The sequence below is a fragment of the Sinohyriopsis cumingii genome, chromosome 1 (genome assembly GCF_028554795.1).
Source record: "Sinohyriopsis cumingii isolate HCF-2022 chromosome 1, ASM2855479v2, whole genome shotgun sequence".
In the NCBI taxonomy this organism is placed as follows: Eukaryota; Metazoa; Mollusca; class Bivalvia; order Unionida; family Unionidae; genus Sinohyriopsis; species Sinohyriopsis cumingii.
Window position 1 is genome coordinate 97,239,459 of NC_142961.1, and position 26,566 is coordinate 97,266,024.

General features: G+C 36.0%; 1 protein-coding gene across 10 annotated transcripts in view; it reads left to right on the forward strand.

Moving 5' to 3' along the window:
* LOC149807401 (dynein axonemal intermediate chain 3-like) overlaps positions 1–26,566 on the forward strand; it is a 135,589-nt gene that overhangs the window by 65,156 nt on the left and 43,867 nt on the right. For all 10 annotated transcript variants that reach the window (XM_089966322.1, XM_089966335.1, XM_089966308.1 and 7 more), the window contains exons 5-9: positions 3,627–3,811; positions 6,067–6,171; positions 7,629–7,781; positions 16,399–16,557; positions 19,388–19,545. In XM_089966322.1, coding sequence (XP_089822448.1) covers positions 3,627–3,811; positions 6,067–6,171; positions 7,629–7,781; positions 16,399–16,557; positions 19,388–19,545 — 760 coding nt within the window. The remainder of the gene's footprint in view (positions 1–3,626; positions 3,812–6,066; positions 6,172–7,628; positions 7,782–16,398; positions 16,558–19,387; positions 19,546–26,566) is intronic.

A 26,566-nucleotide genomic window follows, 5' to 3' on the forward strand; every position in this document is an offset into this window, starting at 1 on the left:
GGGCGGTGGAGATTGTGAAAAAAACGCAATCGCCGGGGTTTTATTCCAGGCTGTTTCTTATCCAGAAGGCAAACGGCAAGTTGAGGCCGATCATCGACCTGAGTCGCCTCAACCAATACATTTTACCACCGAAATTCAAGATGGAAACGGCGAGATTAATCCGTCTTTCCATCCGGCGGGACGAGTATGCCGTCATTCTAGATATGACCAAAGCATATTTTCACGTCCCTATCCACCCCGCGTCACGGAAATTTCTCCGATTCGCTTACCGCGACATGGTTTATCAGTTCCAGGTCCTACCCTTTGGCCTCAACATCAGCCCTTGGGCTTTTACCAAGGTTATGGATTGCGTCGTCACCCTGTTCCGCTCGACTTTATCTACAGGGATGGCAGTGTACTTGGACAACATCCTCCAGAAACATATGGTAAGTTCTATTCTGCTCAAAGGCAGAAACGATCTTTTAGCGCTTTTAGATCATCTAGGCTTTCTCGTGAACTGGAAAAAGTCCGATCTCCGTCCATCACAGCATTTTGTCCATCTGGGTATGGAGTTTCTCACCGATCTGAATCTGGTACGGCTTCCTCGCGCTCGTGTGATCCGGATCGTCGAACTCGTCGAGTCCGTTTCCAACAGGACATGGATTTCAGCGAGAGAATTCTTGCAACTCCTCGGATTATTCAATGCGGCGGTGGACTTGATCCCGCTTGGCCGTCTTTTTATGCGTCCCTTACAAATGATGTTACTGGCACAATGGCGCCCCTTTTCAAGTCCCCTCAATCAAATAATGATCATGCCCGAGATACGATCGTTCCTGCATCAGTGGCACAACCCCAGTTGGCTGTCCACGGGGATTCCTCTGGAGATGCCCCAAGTGGAGATAACGGTATGTACCAACGCCAGTACCTTCGGTTGGGGTGCCCACCTGTTGCCAGACTTCGCTACAGTCAGCGGCACGTGGGAGCCAGGGGAGAGACCTCTCCACATCAACCTTTTAGAAATGAGGGCTGTCATCAATGCCTTTCATTTCTGGAAGGATCAACTCTCAGGAAAAACTGTCCTCATTATGTCAGACAACTCTGTGGTGGTGACTTACCTCCTCAAACAAGGGGGCACCAAATCACCAGACCTGTGCATTCTGATCTGGCAGATTCTATGTTGGTGCGACAACCTCCACATCAGTGTACAAATCAGACACATTCCCGGCAGACTCAGTGTCTTGGCTGACACTCTATCAAGGAAAGGTCAAGTCATTCACATGGAATGGTCACTCCATCAATCAGTCTTTCTTCGGATTTGCACACTTTGGGGGCGTCTGATGATTGATCTTTTTGTGACAAGATGGAATCGCAAGTTGCCCACCTTCGTCTCTCCGGCTCCAGACCCAGAGGCTTGGGCCGTGGACGCTCTGTCAATCAGCTGGGAGGGGTTGTGGGCATTCGCCTACCCTCCCACGGTTTTGGTACCGAAAATAATCCAGAGGTTAAGGGGTCAGAACTGTCGGATGATTCTGATTGCCCCTCTCAGATGGAACAAGTCCTGGGTCACCGATCTACTCGATCTAGCGATAGATCTACCCAGGAAGATTCCAACCAGCCCAAATCTTCTCAAACAACCGCGGTCACAAGTGTTCCACCCCTGCCCGGACCGTCGTCGTCTTCACGCTTGGCTCTTGTCCAGGCAGCCTTGCGAGACAAACAATTTAAACCTTCGATTGTGGAGAGAATCTCAGGAGCAAGAAGGCCCTCCACTCTGAAGGCTTACGAGGGAAAGTGGCATGTTTTCAGGGACTGGTGCCATATCAATAACATCGTCCCTTTGAGTGTCTCAATCCCTCAACTGGCCGACTTTTTTCTCTGGCTTTGCGAGGAGAAACAGTTGGCCCCAATTACTATCAAAGGCTACCGCTCCATGATATCAGACACATTCCGCCATCATGGTAGATGTGATATTGGGCATAACAAAGATCTATCAGATCTTTTAGCCAATTTTGATTTCAATCGACCAAAATCCCTCACCCTGTTTCCCAAATGGAATCTGTCCTGGGTTTTAACATGGCTCAATTCAGACAAATTTGAACCTTTAGCCCACACTTCGTTAAAGCTACTATCATACAAAACATGTTTCTTGATAGCCTTAGCTTCAGCATGCAGGGTGAGCGAGTTACATGCCCTTTCCAGTGACCCGAACTTTCTTCAGTTCAGATCAGATGGTTCGATGGTCCTCCTGACGCAACCAGGCTTTGTAGCCAAAAATAGGTTACCATCCATTGGCAATCAAAGAATCATCATTTGTTCACTCTTTTCCATAGGTAAGTCAAGAGCAGCAGCCATGCAAGATCCTGTTCGTGCACTCAAGCACTATTTAAAACAAACAGAGGCGTGTCGGGACACACGTAAGCGCCTCTTTCTTCTGATCAAAGCTGGTAAACGGGGATATCACCCCTCAAGCCCTTGCTTCATGGCTGAAGTGGGTTATACGCTCAGCGTACTCTGAGGTCTCACAAGATCAGAGTCGCCTCATGATGATTACGGCTCATGAGATTAGAGCAATCTCGGCAAGCCTGGCATTCGAATGCAGTGTTTCGATCCGAGATGTAATAGAAACTGTTGGCTGGCATGCAGAGTCAACCTTCTCCAGTTTTTATCTCAGAGATTTGGCTTCGCAGAGGCAAACCTTGAATCTGGTAGGTCTGGTGTCGGCAGCCCAGATGACCACCAGACCCATTTAAAACAATCAGCACAGCCTATCAGCTTCGCTGGATTTGCCAGTGAAATTTCGTAGGTAAGAAGATTTCAGTAATTATCTTCTTAACTGTATATAGGGGTCACATGTCACGGGACCCTAGGCTGTAATGCTGATGAAATTAGGAGAACAGGTTATCGTTCAAATGGGGAATCCAGCCATCATTCCCTAGAAGGTACCCAGGGTGGAGGTAGGATGCTCAGCATTCCCTCCTCCTATTACTTATTCTCCTAACGTTAATGTGATCGGGGAACGTATTTGAAGGAGAAAGCAAATTTTTAGTAAATTGTGTTTCTCCGAGAATACTTACCCGATCACATTACTTAAAAACCCTCCCAACCACCCCGCTATGCAAGCATCCTCATATAATATATATCGCTCAGCTTAAAAAACTAGTGACACCTGGCGGTGGCATGGGGAGGTAAGGGGCAAGAGTTATTGCCCTTTGGTCTATATGAGATAGACTGAAAAGATGAATTTTCGTCTTTTAGTAGGGCTGGATTCGAGAGGTAGCAGGCTTATATCCCTAACATTAATGTGATCGGGTAAGTTTTCTCGGAGAAACACAATTTACTAAAAATTTGCTTTCTTAAAAACCTTTCTTAAAAGAATGAGCCCATCCTATAAATCCAGTCTCATTTTACATTTTGTCAATAATGTGTAGTGTGCATGAAATTTAGGATGAATGTGTTACATGCAACAAATCTGGGTCACATTGTCCTGCTTTCCCAGATTTTTTAAGCAGTTTTTGAAAAGACTGTTTTGTACTGCAAAAGACAAGAGGGGGCATCTTGTGAGCCTAACTCACTATGGTGTTTAATGATTATATTAATATTCTAGCTGAGAGAATATATAAAAGCAAATAAGTTTTCTATTTATACAGAACCTCCTGAAGGTTGCATCCCAATATTTTTGTCCTCCAAGACTCAAGAGATCTTCCATTGTCGTGCTGATGTGGATGTGACACAGGAAAATCAAATGAAAATCATCACGAAACAGGAGATCCTGGATGACCTGCATAACCGTGCAGGTGTCTCGGACTTCCATCCCTTCAAACAACAAATCATTGTAAGTCACCATCTTGTAATAAAATCTTTTTATCTTGCCTGCATTGGTTGATAGCATGACAGAGGTTATCACTTTTTTGGTATCAACAGAATCTTTAGTGACTGTGGCATTGGCAATATATTAAGACATGTATACCCCACCACAAATGTATCAGTGGTGTCTGCTACTCTTTTCAACTCATTAATCCTTCCATCCATGTCTGCCCAGCTAAGTTTTGTGTTTGGATCGGTTTTCGGGTACTGTAGTACAGCATTCATGCTACACGATCACATTCTTAGTGTATTAGAGGGGTTTTTTCCTAGTCAAATACATGGAGAGTTTTCATAACTTGTTACCAGTTACATAATGATTGACATTGCCATAACATTGTCACTAATCGCAGCATAGAAATGTTGTCATAACTTATGTCACCTGTCACATACATGGAGAATTTGTCACAACTTATGTCACCTGTCACATACATGGAGGAGTTGTCATAACTTACGTCACCTGTCACCTACAAGGTAGAGTTGTAATTACTTATGTCACCTGTCACATACATGGAGGATTTCTCATAACTTGTGTCATCTGTCACATACAAGGAAGAGTTGTCATAACATATGTCACCTGTCACATACATGGAGGATTTGTCATAACTTATGTCACAACAATATATGATGACTCACAGTTTTAATTTTGTTTTTTCTGTAAAAAAAAATTTTCTTGTGGCTATTGTTTATGCTTAACTCATTGTACCTGGAGGAGATTATTATCATCTTAAACTGAAATTGGGGTAGGAGACCAAGTTTTCATGTTACTTTCATTTTAGTCCAAGTATGTCTGATTCAGACAGACTGTGCTGTAGCTAGATGCTTAGGTTCATAAAAGAAGTTGTTTTATATTAGTTGAAAAACTGACGGATTTTGTTTAACATATAATCTGGTCTCAGATTCTGCTATTTTGGCAGAAGTTTTAATGATAATAGAACATCTGCATTACTTTGCATAATAGTACAGCTAAATCTTTCTTTTATCAGATAGCACCCATATCATTCTATCTGGCATTGTGATGACACACTGATCCTGGAGCAAGGGTGTTCATGATATCAATATGATATATTCAGGAATAATGAGTGAAATAGCTATTTAATGCAGAACATAGTTGTTGAGCCTTCTTTGCTGGAAACTCAACATGGAGATTTCTTTAGTGTCATTGATCGTGTCCATCTGTCCACTACCTATGTTAACTGGGATGTTACAATTTTTACATAAGTAAATAAATGGCAAGCTTGGCAGACAAGGTGTCTATTGTAGTATTGATTCTAATTGAGTGCTTTTAAGAACTTAGAATTTTTAAATTCTTTGATATTTACGAACAACATCCGCAGTCACAAAATGTTTTGTCACACCAAGATATGCTCATATAAGTTGTATATATATATATATATATAATATAATGAAACTTCGGTCTTTAGTGTGATAAACTTTTATTTTGTACTTGGTAACCAAGACATTTGGTAGAGTATTTCATGTGGCAAAATTAGCAAATATGTTAAATAATCTGCACTTCTGGTTTGAGGTTAATAAAAAAGAAAATTAGGTAAAACCCAGGATCTCCAAATCACCATGCTACAAAGAAAATTTTGGAATGAATAAAAACTCCTTTAAAATGACCCAGTAGAAATATCATACAAGTACTGTCAAAAAGTAGGTCTGAATAGATTTAAATTTTTCACACATTACTTGACAGTGTGTATTTGACCAGTAGTAAAAGTCTATTTTGACAGGATTTCTGGAGATTAAAAAAAAACAGTAAAAATTTTTCAGATCATAATGTCATTTAAAATCCTTTTCTTTTGTATAAAGATTATTTGCACTCAGTAACTCTTAAAACAAATTTGTCTAACAGGTTGTAAAAATTGGGTTTGCTCTTAGTAAAGATAAAGAATATGATCCATATTCTATAAGACAAGTCAAACTGCAAACAACAAAGAACCTGATCTGGTTTAGAATAATGTGTTTGTAGATCTGGTTCTATGCTGTTTGTTCTACTGATTACTCCTAAGAAACTGCACTGACCCAGGTCTGCTGGCACATTATAAATGGCAGATCTGGGTCTGTGTGGTTTGCAGTTGGACTTGTCTTATAAGTGATTATATACATTGTTGTAAGTGGATCAAAACTTTTGCTAGAATTAAATGATGTCATGCTTCTTTGAAATGTGTCTTGTACCCAATGAAATTTATTTTCTAACACGTGTTATGTTTAATTTTCCAGAACTATCCCTCAGATGAACTCCTGTTGATGTATGACTTTGATTTTAGGTTTGGACAGAATTTCTACATCGCCCTAACAGAAGAAGCCAAAGAAAAAATTCTTAATGTGAGTACATTGAAACTTGTCAGGACTGAAAATTTTGTAAACCAAAATCCCTTAAATAAACCAAAATCCCTTCAAACCTGAAATAATTTTCTGATCCACAATTTTTATTGCTTGAAATCCAGTAGCAATAGTTTGAGTAAAGTGAACTCCTCTACTCTATAAACAAAAATAATTTTTTATTCATTGGCAGCGTTTCAGTTTATAGATGAATGCTTTAACACTGGTGCTTGCTTAGAGTATATGGTAGTCAGTTGGTCAGATAGCCAAACATATACTGATGAAAACTAATATTCTTAAAGTTTGATTCACTTTATCAACTTTTAATAGAGGAAAATCATTATATAAATTATTTTAGCCATAATGGCATAAAATACATATGTACAGTATATATATATATATATATATGTATATATATATAGAGAGAGAGAGAGAGAGAGAGATTGATTGATTTTAGGAGCACTACAAGGAGATCAGATCTGATTAAGTAGTGGAAATGGATAACCCAAGTAATCAAAAAATAAAAAGTTTTCATTAGGTCTCGGGGTTTTCACTTTTCAGATGTTTGACACTAGATAAAAACTAAATATTCCTTTATATTACTAGTAAAATAGTTTTACATTTTTTGCAGTATCTAAAACAGTTAGTGAAATGTACATAGATTTAATGATGCTAAGACATCATGATATACTGCAGTTTTTCAAATCTTTGTATAATGTACTTCATAATCACTGATAGCATTTTTGCATTTTCATTTTATTTGTAAAAATAATGGATATGTCTGCTTATGCTAGATAGGTTGGTTGAAAATACAGGAGACTGATTATATTATGGATTTGTATTGAATATATTTATGCTGTTATGATACAAGTACAGCAGTTCGAGTCACTGTTATGTTATTATCATTGTGTAATGTAATGCCCGGTTTTTTCAAATTAACAAAGCAGTTACCTTTTACATCTTACTGCTCTGGTGGCCTAGTAGTTAGAGCGTCCACCTCGGATGCGGGAGGTTGTGGGTTCGAACCCGGTCGAGTCATACCAAAGACTTACAAAAATGGTACTAACAGCTGCCTTGCTTGGCACTCAGCATTATGAGGTTAGTGATCGGGCTGGTTGGCCTGGTGTCAAGATAATGTGACTTGGTGGGACATCATGCTACATGTCTGGGGCATGATGCCCCAGTGCTAGACATCATTATAAACTGCCACACTGCAGACATCATAGTGATATGACTGAATTTTTTTTAAAGCTACGTTAAAAATCCTAATCACACACGACTTCCTTTAATGAAAGGTTTTTTGTTTTTATTGTCAGATATTTTAGTGATATGACTGAAAAATTGTTAAAGCTATGTTTAAAATCTAAATCACACACACACACACACACACCTTTTACATTATGCATTGATAAAAACTTTTGTATTACATGTTGGAAATTGTGTTTCTTCTTATTTTCCAGCCTCCCAAAGAAGAGGGTGAGGAAGAGGGGCAGGAGATGGTGGAGGAGGAGCAGGTGATATATAAGTATATCCCTCCTGAGCCCAAGGATTGGGTGTCACATGGCAGTGAGAAGGAGATCACTGAAGAATCTGTCATTGAAACCAGGAGAAAGGTATCATCAGAAGAACTAGTTGCTTGTGCCTTATAATACTTAATACAGACTGAGAATAAAAAGAATGTGATGGAGAAATACAAATGAACAAAGTTGGAATAAAAGACGGATATACATTTAAGGTTACATTAGCAGCTGATTTAAATTTGGGGTTTAATCTTAGGAAATGCAAATTTACCCATATTTCATGGCATACACAGTTCCAGTTTTCAGTTATCTTTCTTGGCAAAATTGCTAAGCAACTCTGACTTTTGAATTGGTAATGTTTCGTCTGTCCATTTTTTATGTCTGTCTGGTATCAACACTTTGCCTGATGTTTGCATTGAACTCACTTTCTGGAGCCATGATATGTGGATCCCTTTTTTTTTAAAAAACTATACCCTTAAAACGAAAAAGGTCATTGGGACCTATTTTTAGTAGTCCAATGATTTGTATTGCTTTTATCTCAGTTTCTCAGAACTATTACTAGATGAGTAATGTAACATGATACTGTGGATATGATTCCTTAGGAATTCTACATGCATTTGAATAAAAATCAAAATGCTATCTACATTTGCCAGTTTTCTTTTTAGGAACTAAATTTTGCATTGATGCATCTTTTCAGATTTGTCAGAAGAGATGCCAACATAGAGAATGTAGGAATATTATAATTACATTATTTGTTGTGGTTTTCATAGCGTATTCATATGCAGAAACAGTAGGATGTTTTCCATTTAATTTTGAGTTTAAGTGGTAATGACAATGTATTTTCGGCAGACCACAGAGGTTTATCTCAAAATTGAATGAATTTAAATGAGCTGCATGTTATTTTAAACCTTAATAAAAATTAGACACTAAAATACCCTAAAAATTTGAGTTTAAGGTAGAAAAATGTTTTGCACTTAAAAATACTTAGAGTTGAAGTAAAGGGACTTGATTTATTGTTAACAAATTACAAAATGGTTCCATTGTTTCAGAAACCACATTTAGCTCAAGTGGCTGTAAGGTTATTTGAGCATATGGTATGGTCTGCATCTATTGTGTGATTGTGTATTGTTATCAACAATTGCTTGTTACCTATCTAGAGGTTATATTTCTAATCCAAGTTTGATAAGACTTAGAAATTGGCCATGTATCTTCAAAACTTGGATAGGATTGGTAATGAGCAAAATGTTTTTGAGCAATCTGATTGGCTGAGATGGTAACCATGGAGACCATATCTCTGATCCAGTTTTGATCAGATTTAAAATATAGGCTTATATAATAATAATAATAATAATAATAATGAGGACTTTGTATAGCGCCTAATCTTCAGAAGCTCTAAGCGCTTTACAACATTAGACAACACCTATAAGATAAAAAACAAAAAAAATATTATTACAAAAACAAACACTATGAAATTAGAAAAAACATTAAAAAATAAAAAACATGCTGAGAATATTTCAGGTAGGAAACATTATTAGGTCTTTAAGTTTGTTCTTGCAGTCGAAATAAGTGAGTTTTGAGAGCCCTCTTGAATGTGGTCAGTGTGTCTTTGTGTCTAAGTTCAGTGGGCAATTCATTCCTTGTTGCTGGGTCTTGGTATGCAAAAGAATGCTGTCCATATGACTTTGTTTTCATAGTGGGAATAATGAGTATATGTTTTGAAGTTTCTGGAGTAGATATTGAGATGAACCAGACAGAATTGAATTACAATAGTCCAGTCTTGAAAGTACTAATGAACACACAAGTGTTTTAGTGGCATCAGCTGAAAGATATTTGCGAATTGAGCTGATGCGTCTCAGCTCAAGATATGCAGCCTTGCATATGTTCATGACATGTTGGTGCAGTGTGAGAGTACTATCCAGAGTAACACCTAGGTTTCGTACTGATTTTGTGAATTTAATGATGGCATTGCTGATATTTATTGTTTGAGGTAAAGGATGTGAATGAGAAAGTCTTTGTGTTGTGATCAGAATGGCCTCCGTTTTATTATCATTCATCTGCAGCTTGTTACATGTCATCCATGATTTCACATCAGAAATGCACCTATCTACACATTAAGATCATGGTTGAATTTGATGATAACAAGATTGACAGATGATCTTGCTTCTCATTGACTGAGCTTATTTCTGATCTAATTTTAATAGAACTTGGAATATACACTTATATGATCAAGGCATGAGTTTGATAATGAGCAAGATCCAAATATGTTAATGGAGTGATTTGCTGAGATTTTTAGTACTCTGGAAGCAGTGGCGTACTAGGGGTAAATGGCGCTTATGGCAATGATGATGGCCCAAATGGGTTTTGGTGCCCCAAGACCTCTGGTGCCTAGGGCAGTTGCCCTATCCCCCCCCCCCCAGTTAGTACCCTACTGTTTGGAATTTATGATCCAGCTTTGATCAGACTTAGAATATAGGCTTACAGTGTTAATAATTAACAGGATCCACATATTCTTATGTAGCTACGATGTCGTAGCCTCAACTTGATTTGTTGTGGTTGAGGCTACGAACTGATCCCGTATCATGTAATGGAGCAAACAAACAAAAAACATCCCTAAAGTTAGAAAAACAGATAGTGTAGAAATCTACAACATAAGTATAATCATGTTGATTTTATTAAGCTCTTACACGATAAAATAAATTAGTATGGTTACACTAACCTCACCGTGTCTGCCATGACAGATAACATGAAACTTTCACCGTGACCCCTTTTCTATATAAGGCTTGACAGATCATATTTGGATATTCTGCACTTTGTTATTATCAATAAAGTGGCAAATAATGGCTTCTTGGTGGAATTTCAAAGTTACCAATAAACCGTATTTACTTTTAATGTGCAGAATTTCTTACTCAAACTGCGGCATATTTTTGCTACAATTTGTTTACGTTTCCACATAAGGCTTCACTGTCCTTATAAGGGCACACAAACAGGTGAGACTGAGAACAGAAGTAATCATTATTTGAACTAATATGGCAGACAGTTTAAAAGAAAATATGGGATTAAAAAAAAATAGATTTTACAAACATTTTTCAGTGATTTGCAATACTTCCAGTATTAAATAAGTGGACTACTCAATTTATTGCATTATATGCAAGGAATGTGTTCAAATTGTTGATATTAGTCTAAAAGAGCACTGGGTGTGAATCACACCCGGATTGCTCCATTGACACGTATATGCTCATGTTAGTACCCCATCCACAAGGGAGGAGTAGGGGTACTAATATTAGTTCTAATTCTTATGGAATGATCTTGCATCTATAGAGACTATTTCTGATCCAGTTTTTATCATTTTCTCAGATAAATACAGTATTCAGTGAGACCATTGAATATTAATGAAGGGAGCGTGTCTGATTGACTGAAGTTATGAACATTTTTAGGAGCTCTATTTCTGATCAGAATTTTATTCATCTTGGTAAATATGTTTTGTCAGCATATCCTGTGAGTTTTTTCAGTGGCAAGATCTGTTGGTGTTAATACGGTGGTCAAGAATCTGATCGTCTGCCCTTGTTATTATTCTTTTAGGTTATTTCTGATCCATTTGTTTTTAAGTTTGGTAATGTACTTAAATAATCAAGTTTTCAGATGAATGTAATTATCAGTGAGATCCACTGCATATTAATATAGTGATCTTGCATCCTATTTGTAGAGCATGTCAACACTTTAGTTGTATTTCTGATCATATTTTGTCAGATTTGGGACAACAAGGCTAATATCATGAAGATATCCAACAAGTTTTATTATTAATGGGATATACACATATTAAGGAGGTCGTCTTGCATCTGATTGGCAGAGTTTGTTAACACTCTGGAGACCATATTCTTGTCCAGTTTGGATTGTACTTGAAATATGAGATTATATCTTCAAGATCTTGGATGAATTCAGCAATAAGTGAGATACACCGAATATTCATGAGGTGAACAGGTGCTTTGATGATTACAATTGTGTGTGAGTTCCTCGTACATTAATTAGGTAGTATAGTAACCCTGTTTCTGATCAAATTTTTATCAGGCTTAGTAGATAAACTTGTATCAAGATATTAGTGAGTTTTATATGAGCTAGATATATGCATATTTATAAAGTGATTTTTCAAACAATTGGATGAGCTTTTTTACCACTAAGTTGACTGTATTTGTGATAGAAATTTGATCAAACTTAATAAATAGGCTTATTATCTCAAATGATGTAAGTGATGCGAAGCATGATATGCACTGTGTATGTACTGTACACAAATTACAGGCCTACCAATAAACTTGAAGTGACCATTGAATTATGAAGTTGTTATTTACCTTTTCTATTTCATGTTGGAGAAATCATAAATTATGTACATGCAAAATAAATAACAAAAAAACAGTCATAGTAGTTTATAACAGTTTATTGACATGGTAATTGAGCATTAGCTGATAACTGCTTTTTGGTTATGGAAATCATGCCGATTTTGTCTTGATAACATTTTTGTGTTTATAAGTGGATAACATTTTTGTCTATAAGTGGTGGGACACATAATATTATATTTTGTACATGCATATAAGTCTTGGACACAAAAACAATGATTATTTTTTGGAGTGGTGGTAGTTGTTTGTAATAACTGCTGTTTTTCCTTCAGAATTGCTGAATTCAAGCCATGGGTAGTTCTCAACCCAATGTGGATGAAACTTTGTAGCTCACTTAGTTTTGTCATATTTTGACATTTATTTGCTGCCACAGAGTCTGGCTTGTATATCTTTTTCCACAAATAGTTATCCTAGACTCTGTGGCAGCCTAATGTTTTATACCTCCACATTCATGTAAATTTTCATTCTCTAAATCTTCCTAATAATCTTCCTTGTGAATATATATATATATATATATATATATATATATATATATATATATATATATATATATATATATATATATATCCCACATGATAAAGATGTCCAGCCTTGCTTGACAACTACTTCAAAAGTTTCAGACATGTACATTTTGTTGTTAAAATATAAACACATGCAGTATCTTAACCCTTTATCTCATAGTGTATGGCTTTGTAGGCAGTAGATATATATTTACGAAAGTTATACAGTGCAGTACACTGTAAATAGAACACCTATTACCTATTTGACTCCATACACATAGGCCTGCCAGTTAACTGTTACAGTAGTGGAGTACATGTTACGTTCAACTTCAATTTTAACTAGTTTACATTTTTGGTACACATCTATTATGTGTAGAAAGATTAAAGAGTAAAATCTGATTGTTATAGCTGTATAATTATTTTCATGGAAGAATTTTTATGTGCTTTAAAATCTTGAGAGAACTTGTTCACCATCGAGCCAGTGAAGCTGTGTGACCAACCACAGCTGCCATTTCTCATACTCAAAATTTACCAGTCCTTTGTCTATGTCTGCATCACTAAATCACCTGAATTTGATAAATAATAAAAACTCAGTGATACCTACATCAACATCAGAGATTTTACCTATCTTATTGAAGCTCTAAAAGTCATGATTCTAATAGTACAAACTCCAGAAAGTACAGAATGAAATACTTGGCCTTCATTTTGGAGAGTGGAAAATCCTACCCAGTTACTTTAAATAGCAGATTATGACTAGAGCTTAAACAAGGACCACTTGATCAAACATAATGGTTATTCACATCAATGAATGTAGTATCTAATAGGGGTTTTTCCCCAAAGATGGTATATGAAAACCAGCTCAAAATGGCTGATGTTTACAGCAGGCTTCCAAATGCGCTTCTGTGAGGTGTCAAAACTAGCCCCCATGCAAATTGGGTAGAGGCATCCAAAGGCGCTTCCATGAGAATGGGGTAGATTCATCCAAAGGCACCTACGTGAGGTAAAGGGTTAATTAGCATTATTGTTTCCTTCAAAGGCAGTAATGCACATGGACAATTGATCCTCTATATAATCAATTAAAACATTTTAGAATCGTTATTGTCATTAAAGTTCATAAAGGAATCTGAAACTGATATTGGTAAAATACCTTTCACTAATCTAATTGTGTTGACTCACTTGATTGTAGTCTGTGATGATCTGCACATGAGTATCTGGTTTGAGTAAATACAGTATATCAAGCACTATTTCTTACTACTGTAATCATACTGACTTTGTTTTGTCAGAAGTATATTATTGTAATATAATTTTATTTACTGGATTTGAAATTGTCCAGAAATTTAATTCAGTTGTAAACATCTAATAGTAGAAACTTTGTATATAATGCTGACCTAGTTCATGACCTTGATTCAGAACCAATAAGAGTTGTGGTAAACAACTTTTTTTATTGTATTGTATTCTTAGAGTTAGATTCATAAAGTGAAATTAAGGCCTTACTTGTAGTATGGGACAAATAACATGTATCAATTAGGTTTTTCCAGAGGATTGACCCACATCCTGGCATCTGTTTTGCATTGTAGCTAGATTTGTTATTGATGTTTTGAGAAAGAATAGTCTTTTGTGCCTTAACACTTGAGAGTTTAAAGTGTTTTATGATGTGACCAGTTTTGGGGTGAATTATTTTATTTTTCTTCAAATTATTTGGATTCCAAGAGATTATCTTTTCTGAAAATACTTGTGCTGTAAATTAATTATTGGACAAAGACAGTTATAAAAATTTATACAGAATTTAAATTGGAATATTATTTTCTCTGATTCAGCAAAGAACTGTTGACACGTCAGAACAACACTAACCACACCATACGTCATCACCTTCTATTTTGGATTTCATTTGGATTTGAACTCGGTTTCATTTGAACTTTTTATTATTAGGACTAAAGTTTTTTTAATTCTTGGATTATTTTTGGATTTGATTTGTAAAACCCTAAGTTCTTTTTCTCATTTTTACCATGTGTTTCTAGGGAAATAAATTATATGTTAAATTTTACAAAGCTTGTTAAGACAACAAGTGAAGACCACTCTTTTTGTGTTACTGTTTGAAAGAGCCTAAACACGTAACACTATGTGCATATAACAGGTATCAATGTCCACTTGCAGTAGGTGTGATATGTCACAGTATGTAAATGAATCAATGGAGAAAGTTAAGATTCAGACATTCATTGCATGCAGAGAGCATGAACAACCAGATAAAAGTGGATAAAGTGATTAAAGCATGAAAATTAGCACATATCTGACTTGATTCAATATCAAACAGGAAAAAAAGCACTTGTCCTGGACTACCATCCTGAAAAATTGCGCATGTCCTACTTCTAAAATGAGTAGTCTGGGACATCCGACTTTGGGATTTAATTTGATACTTCTAATTGAAATTTATATTCATTTACCTGCTCAGGATAACTAAACTATCATGTCATGGTTTGAAGTCAACAGTTTTTAATTTGGTGAAGGTTTTTTTCTCAGAAAAACTGGAAGTATATGCCCATTTTAACAATATTAACTTGCCTGCTTATGAAATGATCAGCTGCTATATTATTTAAGTCATGTGATCAATATCAGGCCAACTTGGACCTTACATTTACAGAAATGGTATGTCAAATTAATGTTAAGGCTGTGTACATGAGATACTGACATATATGTGTATTTTGTATTGAAAAATTGGAATAATTCTGTCATTCAGAAAACAATTTCTCAAACTGCATTAAAATGATGAAGAAGAAATATTTAAGTTAATGTCTTTCGTTGGGCAACTTCCACAACCTAGACCTAGATCTGTCTTGTATAGTGTGTTGACAAGCTAGGATCTGTACTGAGCCATAACCTGAGAAAACGTCCATTCAAGCAAAAATAGACAATTTGAGATTTTATGGATTTCCAAAAGAGCAATCTTTGCTGAATATAATGCAGCTTACCATATATATACTCACTTATAATCTGAGGCAAACTAGAAACAGCAAAGATCCTGATCTGCTGTAGCATCATGTGCCTGCAGATCAGGGTCTGTATTGTTTGATTAGTCCTAACTGCACAGATCCAGATTTGCCAGCACATTGTGCAACAATGGATCTGGGTCTCTGCAGTTTGCAGTTGGAATTGACTTGCAAGCAAGGATATATGATACTTTCCAAATATAGTTTGAATGTAAACTACTGCAGTGTCATAACATCACAAATTCTTTGATTCGACATCACTTTTATACAAGCAAAGGAACGCTTTCTTTGCATTGTGCAACAGATCTGTGTCGTTGCTGATTGCAGCTGGCTTTGAGTTATACAGAGGTAGCTGTTAGTATTGGTAAGTGATTGTTGATATTTCAAGACTGTTGATTGGTTCTTCATAACCAGTTGATTGTTGGTTATAATTGGTTAACAACATTTGTAATAAAACTTGTTTGCAATGGCTTCATGGCACCTGCCATATTATACTGTATGTGTTCAGATCAGATTTTAACTGACCACATTACATGTCTTGACTGAACTATATAAGCTTTATAAATAAATATATATAGTAACAGACTATTTCTTTGGTAAATAATGATATGATGCAGCCCTTTGATTGTTTGTATTCAGTTATGGAAAATCATAGTGGAATGAATGGTCATGTGACATTTATGACCAATCATTTGACATTTGTGACCAGTCTTCTATTATTTTGATTATTTATCACACCACCAGTAAATATAGTACATTATTGACATAAAAATGTTTGAAAGAATAAATTAGCTGCCCTATGATGTGACAACTTTCATATTGTATTATTGTTGTTCAGATTAAAGTGTCTGTAAGAAGAAAGAGGAGAGAATTCGGTGCACCATTTGAATTCAAGGACAGAAATGTGAGTGATGCAAAGGATGGTTATGTTGAATGTGTTTCTTATGAGGACAGAACATTTGATCTGAAGAAAATAGAGCTTAACAAAGGAATACAGGTAAGACTGTTTCTACTGTAATATATGAAATCTGAAAGTGTCAAATATTTTCTAACAATTTAACTAGGCAAAAATAATATGTTTCTGTTGGTTTTTTTATTGCCAACCCTGGCACTTTTTTTCCAAGGGTCTCTGAAACTGACTTGTGCGTCTGATTGATTTGCCAAGTACATGAAGTGCTTAATACATGATAAATACTAATCATTATAATATATATAATGTTTTTAAAAAAATACATATCTACCTACCCTAATTTTAAAAACAGTGTTTTAGGAAACACATTTGGGGGAGCCTAAATTGGTCCAATTATTGAAACTTTGTTTATTTTATTTTCCTTTTTTTTCCCTTACATGACTGTTTGTAAAGGATGATTGAATAGCTTATGTTACAAAGTTTCTTACTTAAATTGGTAAATCACCCTTTTTCAAGTCTGCATAATCATACATGCCAACCATTACACTTTTGGCATAATCATTACACTTTTTTTCACTAAATTACGCCTTATGCGTAACTATTTGGATTATGCATTTTTGGTATATTCCCCCCTCCCAAAAACATTAATAATTTGTTTTCTCATTTTTATTAACATCCCCTTAATCCACAGACCATATTCTAGAAAAGATGGCTTCTATGTAACTATGACATAAGAGTATGCTTGTCTGAAGACTTGCATGCACTTTCCTAACATTATTATGTTCTATTTATAGCAGTTGCCCTATTTCCAAGAAACATGCTGGTTTCTACTTTTGACCTCTATTTCTATTTATAGCAGCTGTATGGCTTAGACTGGTTTTCTAATTTTTAATCTTTGCTCACAGATTCTTTGTTCAAAATCATATCTGGTATAGAACCAGTCTGTAGGTATTTGGCGCTAAAAGTCAAATCAGATTTATTCTTGTCAATGTGTGTGTTGGAGCAGAAATATTTTTCAGATGATTTCTCGGATTAGGAAAAGATGAAAAATCGAGTTAGAGATGAATACATGAAATAAACAATACAGCATTCTAGGGCAGCTTCATGCCCCTTGCAGGCTGTGTGGAAAGGATTTTAATATTGGTCATGGTAGTAAAACAAAGAAACCTTGAATTAGCTCGTTTTACTAACTCCAATACTAAGGTAACCTTTTTACAGCAGAACTTAATTGTGGACATGAATTTTATAAATGCAGATGTGTTATCTACAAAGTTCTTAATAGAACACGGACTGCCCCTAGCAGTAGAAGACTACATTGGTCCTTTGTTCAAATGGATATTTCCTGATTCCAAAATTGCGGAAAATATGCATGTGCAAGAACAAAATCATCTAATATTGTTAGGTGTTAGCAGAAGATACTTCACTTAAAATTGCAGAAACCATGAAAATTGGGCTGTTTAGTATTGCAGCAGACAGGAGTAGTGATTATGATGACAAAATGTTGTACCAAGTCTGTGTAAGAGACTTTGACAGTGAAAAGGGCAAAGTCAGAGTGCTCTTCTTTCATTACCAGAATTAACAGTAGATTCCACTGGAGAACACATTTTCTTTTATTTGCTTGATAATGCTTTGAATAAACATAAATTGGCAGAACTGTATATGGTTTTCAGCTGATACTGCATCAGTGATGACTGGAATTTATAAAGGAGTTGCATTCTATATTTTGAAAAATATCTCCACTGTACATATCAGGCTGTCTCTGTCATATGATGCACAAGGCTGCTGATAAATTAGAAGGAGAACTCCTGAAGTATCAAGTTGGCACTCTACCTGACAATGTGCTTCATGCGGACAGAGTTGATTTTTTTTCATCTCATTTCCCAGCTAAAAGACCCAGTAACTGTAAGATATAAATTTCCTCTTCTTTGTCAGGTTATGAAAGGAATGTTGATTCTTTACCATTCCAATGCTGACTGTGAGAGATTGTTCAGTATTAACAAAAATAAAACTGATTTAGATCCAGGCTCTGTAACCCAGCACTTAGTGCTCTACTGGTGTGCAAAACATAGTCTCAGCTGGTACAAAGTGTTTTGAAATGCAGTGTAAGAGTCTGTTGCTTTTTAAATCTCTAAGCGTTATATATGAAAACTTGAAGCAGTAATAGATGTTAAAAGTCCAGAGGGATAAGTAACTCATTTCGTACATTTGCTTATTGAAGACTGCTCTGGTGACCTAACAGTTAGAGTATCCACCTCGGATGCGGGAGGTCATGGGTTCGAACCCGGTCGAGTCATACCAAAGACTTACAAAAATGGCACTAACAGCTGCCTGGCTTGGCGCTCAGCATTAAGAGGTTAGTGTTAGGACTGGTCAGCCTGGTTTCAGGATAATGTGACTGGGTGGGACATGATGCTACATGTCTGTGGTGTGATGCCCCAGTGCTGGACATCACTATAAACTGCCACATTGCAGACATCATAGCAGTATGACTGAAAAATTGTTAAAGCTACATTAAAAATCTAAATCACACACACACACACACACATGCTCATTGAATTTGTATCATGTTAAAGCTACATTAAAAATCTAAATCACACACACACACATGCTCATTGAATTTTTATCATGTTTAAGTGGATTACTCTTTCTCTGCTCGAATTACTCTTTTTGTCCACTTACATTACACTTTTTTCTCACCAGGGGTTGGCTTGTATGCATAATAAACCTGATTTTTTATTATATGTGTTTCTTTACTTTGTATATTTATAAGTTTTCATGACATTATGACTTTTGCTGATTCACAATTTTTGTATGTAGTTATATCAGACATGCAAGGGAACAGCATTTAACAATTATACTAACAAATTTTTTGGCATTATTTACAGTTAACAATGTAAATTTCATTTACTTTTGGTAGGCAATCCCAGTATTTGTCAATTCTGGAACTCAGACAGACTGGAAGTATCCCAGAAGTTCCAATGTCCAGTATGAATCCAGAGAGTTTTCATCAGAGGAAAGAGAAAAGATAGAAAACTCCAAAAACCTTGCAAACTTCATTTCAAATGTCACACCAAGGTATGCAATAAAATGCATGTACTGTAGATTTATCAGAACCTAAATAATCTTTAAAAAGTCATCTAAAACAGAATCAGAAAATGATATAATCATTTTCCTACTTGTAGGAAATGATGGTAAAATTCTGGCTCATTCTTGGATAGAATATTGATAGGTATATAGTAAAATGTCATATCTCTTACACAAATCTTCTTGACCTTTAATTAGCATAATATTAAAGTCATCATAAATTTGATAATTTGGTATGGAAGACATAGTACATACATGATCTTAGGCTGGGATATATAGTATGTTGTTCATTTCATGAGGATTATACTGATCTAAGAACAGAATTTTAATACAGTAGTCCCCCTCTTATAAGGCCATGAGGGTGGCCTTTCTAGAGGGGGATGACAAATGTAAATAGTAAATGCATATGAAGCAAGTCACAAGTACATTTAATTCTAAAACATTTAATATTTTAATTAAACAATAAAATGCATGTTGTGAAATAAATGTAAAACAAACTGTTTCATCATTTTCAAAAGAATGTTATGAATAACCATTGATATAGTTTTAAAACTGTCTTCATAATTATGTTACAAATCACATTATCTGTCACTTTGTTGGTAACAGTCTAAAAATCAAACCAGTCGCATCACAATTAAAAATATCCTTGCTGTCATATCCCCTGCATCTATCGTTTAGTCTTTTGTTCCAATCTTCGACAACTTCATTATTAATATCTGCTGATTCTCCACTAAGGACAGAACACTTAATATTATGTCGCACTTGAAATCTGTGCAACCAGCTATTACTTGCGGTAAAGTAGTCATATCCCAATTCAACTGACAAAATTGTTGCTTTTTCTTGTCATTCAAATCAGGATGCAAACATCTCCTGGCTCAAACAATCTTCCTTTCTCCGTCCATTTCACTTTCCCACTTCTGCAGAATTGTTTCCTCATCTTTCACGATATTATTTATCTGAGTCTTTTCAACATTAGTTTTCTGCAAGGATCCTCGACCCCCCCCCCCCTCGGTCAGTTGAATTAATTTCACTTTCTCTTCTAAACTGAGAATTATTCATGTTGCCAACTACAATACTGATAAAAGAATTTTTTATGCATCTAAACAAATTGCTGTGTGTTTTTAAAGGAAGTGATCTTGTCATGGTACCCTATTGTTTTTATACATTTCTTTACACTGAGAGAATCCAAAACGGCTTCGATATGTACCATTAACATCATGCAGATTTGACCTTGCGGCCGTTAGGATTTGTAATTTTGACATTTATTGTCTTTAGTAATAGCCACTAATAATCAAAGTGAACAAGCTCAACATCTTACTAAGGGAGGCCATAAAGACTATCAAACCATTTTCCCGCTGACTTGTGTACTGTACATCGATACTGTCACTTCTCAGCTGTTACTACTGTTCAATAATTGTAATCTTAACAATTATCAGAGTGACTAAACCGGACATCTTATGATAACACAGCAGTAAGGCTAATTGGATTACATGTGCTTACCCTTTTTTATGGATTAAAATTTGAGTCTTTCTCAGCTTTATGGAATAAATGTGGCTGCTCGTGAGGCGTAAATGATATAATATTAACCTTAGTGGTACATGTACTATAGTCAGCACTTCTTTCAGTAACGAAAACCTGACATTGGGAAACAGAAATCGGATTACTTAACACACGTTATGAATAAAATACTGGTTCTGGATACATATTAAAATAAAATGCGGCCACTTGTGAGGGGTAAATTTTATATTATTGCACTAATATGCTGGCAGATGGTAGCGTTAGCCGGGTGGCCTTTCGTGAGGTGTACTTTTGAACACAAACTTGTCGGTGCCAACGGATTCTGGCCGTAAGGAGCAGGTGGCCGCTAGTCAGGGGGTCCATTCAGGAGGGGGACTACTGTACATTGAATTCAGTTTTTCATTAGGAACCATACATTTAAAGACCCCATGAACTTCTTCTGTGTAAACAATGGTACATTTTCCCCAATCCTTAAATTTAAGCAGTGTTGAAATAGTCGTTTCTTTTGCAAAACCATCAAAATAAATTAATTCCGTGAAATCTGTATAGCTGAATCTAATCTCATTTATAACCAAAGTTATCATCGTGGATTAATTTTGCTATATAGATGTACTGGTGTGACAACAAGCACCTTCTAAAACATGACCAATGGCTTCAAATTTTAAGCAGAACATGCTTGAATGCTGCATTGCAAAACCTTTCGTTAAGGCTCAGTAACCACATGTGTTGAGTAGAGTCAGCAGGTGTAGTTCAGATTGTTGTCTACTGTGATGCACAAGAAAATGAGTGAAAGAGTTGTCTGTTTACCATCTTCCTTAAATATGTGAGGTAGAATAGTATTATTACAGATTTAACCATATTGATGTAATGTGTTCTTGCAAATACAGTTAAAGATTACAAGTTGTGTCAAAAAGAATGAAAATGAGTGTAAGCAGGGATGGGTTCAGTAATATTAACATATGTGATGAGATGGTGAAAATAAATTTACACACCCAGAGCAGAAACAGAAATCACAAGATCATTAATATTGTGTCAGAACTATGTGATTACATAAATACAATGAGAACCGACGTTGTTGTGTTCGATGCTGGCCACTTTCTTGACTTTGTATTGAATATGAATGATATATTATGAACCCAGAATTAACTGTGCATATGCAGCATAAGTTTTTGGACAAAGTCTGTTGAGTAAACATGCTACCAAAAGGAACAATTAAACATACAACATATTAAAGAAAAGTTTTTACACTGCAACCGCCATACACAGAATTACTGGAAGTAAATCATGTATTTCTGATAGACAGAAAAAAGGAAATGAGAGGAAAGTACAGAAGTGGCCTGCATCAAACAGAAATTTTTAATGCTGATGAAGGCAAGCAAGGGTAAAATGTAATATATACAGGTAATGAGGCATGGGCATACAATCATTGAGTCAGAAATCATTTTTGTCCTGCGATGAAGACTTAGAGGTCATCTTACCTTGAGATGGACAACAGTTCACATAGTAGAGCCGAGTTGGCTTCAGCTGGGAGACCCTGTACAGCTGGAATGGTAGTGCATCATTATGCACACTGGTAGTTATGATGTATCCTGACAGAGCTCTGCATGTGACAGGAAACTTTATAGTGGACCTGTGTATTTCCTGCATCTGCTGCTGATCTCCTGGAGCCATTAGAGCACCCTCATATGATCACAGCTGTTCAAATGGTCAGGATGGAACTGTGTTTCATTCCAGCAAAGCATGGTCATCCAGGTCTGTGAATCCCACAAGACCTGAAAGAGAAAGAAAGTAGCACAAATGGCAGATGGCAACCCTTATGAAAGGAAGGGAAGTCTTACAAAGCTGAGACCCTCCTGCCTAATCTTATGTTATTCTTAAATTCATCTGTTTTCCTGCAGCCTAATTCTCTTATTTGCTTGTCACTGAAACTTTGTCTAGCCACCTCAGTGGCAGTCCCAGTTCTGAAGCTATGTGACTTAAAATGATCAGAGTTAAAACCACAAAGCAAAGTACACTTCTAAGTTCTGTATTAATTCTACTCTAGAAACTGGTTACCTGCTTGTGTACATAAAGAATGGTTCTTGAGTATTACCCCTGATCAGTAGGTACATTTGTAAATGAGATATGAGACATTTACAAAGATTTTCTTGGGCTGCAAGATACAATAGATAGGGTTGTCATGATCTGTGTTTGAAGTGTTGAAAAGCTAATGCAAAACAAGAAATGAGAACAAGTGAGAACAAGTGACATGAAATAATTGTATCAAATTATCATTCTTCTTTGCAGTTGTCTGTATTGTTATTTCTCCTACTCAAATAAAGTCATGAAAAGTCATGCTTATGCCAGAGATGGTATGTATGAAGGAAACTATCCAATGCACATTTGTCAGTCGTCAAATGTACATCATGAGATTTTCTTTCGTGAGTGGTTTGAATGAGGTTTTGAATAAAGAAGAGGAAGAAGGGTAAGTGGGGCCCATTAAGTTTGTGCATGTAGCCACCTGTGGAAACAAAAGTGGATATTGAAGGTGATACATATTTCATGTTGATTAAGTGTGCTATGAAAAGGGCAAGACTATTTATCAAAATTGGGAGAGTGAATTTGGTTAAGGCGTTTACGTGAAGTCCTTGTATAGTGTCCAAGCCCACTTATTTGTGCTACATATTGCAGGGTTTGGCATGTTTTTAACTAAGTGTTTGAGAGTACTTTCTACCTGGGCAAGATTGGAAGGGACAGAATATGATGTTATGAGTTTGCATAGGAGGCCATTTTGTGAAAACTCTAAATCTATTGTCAAGAAAGAGCATCAGTGAGTTTGTTATGTAAACTAGATACATGTTTTGCCTTTAACAAGCTATTATTTTATGACAAAATGAGTGAGAATGCTTTGTGTTGAGTTTGTTTCAAGTATGGCCTTCATGTATACTTCCAAACGTGTGGTTCCCAATAGATCTTCACCTCATGCAACCATTGTTGAGAGTTTTCATGATAATGCTGCCAATCAGCATGTTTCTCTTCAAGTTTCCATGGGAAAGGGAGGTACTGACCAATGGATTTTCTTTCACATATATACTAGTAAACCTACTTAAAATGCATTTCTCTTGAAGTTTGATGACATTTTCCTTATTTTGGGAAATAGATGTATTGACCAATGGATTTTTTCACATAGGGTACTAGTAAACCTAATCCATGTGAGAATCCACTGTCCTGTCATGAGTGTGACTCTCCTAGTTTTATTGACAATGCTGATTTTGAGACCAGTACTGTGTGTATCAAGCTGAAACTTGAAACCTGCATCTTGTGAGTTATTTAGCAGGGTTGAGAAAACTATATATAAGCTTGCCCATATGGTTGCCTTAACTTTATCAGAGATTAGAGCAGATGGGGAGACTGATGAGCTCAAAAATGGTGATTGAGAAAGAGCTGTGGAGGCAGGATTCATTTGAATAATTGACTGATTGGTAAAGTTACCTGTATCTATGGCTATGCCCATAAGTGAAGCCGGACAACAGCATACAAGGCCATGGATGGGGCTGGTGCATTGTCATTTGGCATGGAAGATCCAGGTTGAGCACAAGTTCTCATCAGTCTATCTTCCATAGGAGGCCTAGGCAGTGCTACCAGATGATCTGGGTGTTGAGCCTGTCAGAGACCTAACAAACAGAAGATCCACCCAGGCTTATTCTCTGGAAGGCCCGGGTTGAGGTTTGATGGCCAACAATGCTGACAATGGTGTCACCATTTTGACTGTCTTTACAGCCTCTTGTATCTTGGACCTTGATGATGACTTAGCTTTCCTTTCAGGGGGCCCTCTTTATGGAATGTTGAAGTAATGGGACATGTGATATAGTTGGAAAGTTGGAAGGCAAAACCCCTATTGACTAGTTTGCAGTCATTTATCACTGTAGTGAGGCATGGAACCAAACTAATAATAAATGATATAACGGGTACATATTGTGGTATGGAACCAGTTAGTGATATATAAGAACCCAAATTTGACTATTTCAAAAATCATGGGTCACTAAAATGAGATGCAGAACCAAACTACGCCAGTAATGAAACATCTACAGACAGAAAAATAAAGGCCAGTGGTATGGAACCAACGGGTCAACAAAACAACTGATATTTGACTATTTGGAAAATATGGGTTACTGTAATGAGATGTGAAACCCAACTACAGCAATGATGGAACAAGGACAACAACAAAAATGCCAGTCAGTGGTGCAGAAAGAGCTGGTAAACAAACAGCCCATTTGTACAGAACCATCTGGTTGAAACCTTAACCCATTTTTGATTATTTCAAAAATCATGGGTAACTGTAGTGGAGCATGGAACCTAACTATGCAGATAATGAAACAAGTACATAATAAAAAAATATTTTTTAAAAAAACAATCCAGTGGTATGGAACCAACTAATGAAAAACAGAACCCATATATGACTACTTTGAAAATCATGGATCCACTGTAGTGATGTGTGGGAAGCTAATTACACAAATAATGACAAAAATACATACCAGAACTACTGTGCAGTTGTACAGAAACTGCTTGTAAAACCAAAAACCCATATTTATCTATTTTGAAAGCCATAGGTCACTGTAGTGAGAAGTAGGACCAAAATAATGTAAAGTTTAGATCCACACTCACTGCCTTAAATGTAAGATTGGCTATTTTAACAGTGTGACAAGGAAAAAGTGCAGTTGATGTAAAAAATTATCGGGTTTTATGTTTGCTTATGTGTTTAATCAGCATAAGACAGTGCCCATTTGCTGAAATGCATGAATGAGATCTTTTGGGTTTTTTTTATAATTAAAGTCTTCTCATTTTCTGCAAGAGTTAATTCTATAGTTCATATTTGCTGCTTTATATTTGTTACTATAATTAAAACCTGTACCAAGCACCAAAAGTGTCATTGTCTGAAATTTTATCATCTCATCACTTTAGGATGTATATTACATCTAACAAGTTGATTCATTTATTATTTATGTTGAGATTGAAATTCAATTGCTAATAGAATGCACGTGAAATTTAAAAAAATAAATATGTATGATTGTTGTCTTTATTGCTGTATAATTATATTGTAGACGAATGCATGTAATATTTTGGCAAGAAATATGAATATAAAAAAATGTATGTACAGTTATTATGGGACTTTTTGCTTCTTAAAACAAGCTGAATTTTTACCATGTAAACCAACCCTCCTGCCAAATTTGTTATTAAACACTAAACTGTAAAACCTGTCTTGAGAGACCACTGTTTGTTGGCAGAAGGGGTGGTCTCTCAAGACAGGTTTTATAGTTTATAAAGACCATCAGGCCTTGTGTCCAGAGAAAACATTTTGAATAAAAAATTGAACTTGAGTTACAAAGTTTTAAACAAATTCTACAACTTTGTGTGCATATTTTTTTCCTCACATGTTTAGTTTTGATTACAGTGGAACCTGTCTTGAAAAGACCACCCCTTCTGCCAAAACATAATGGTCTCTTATGACAGGTGG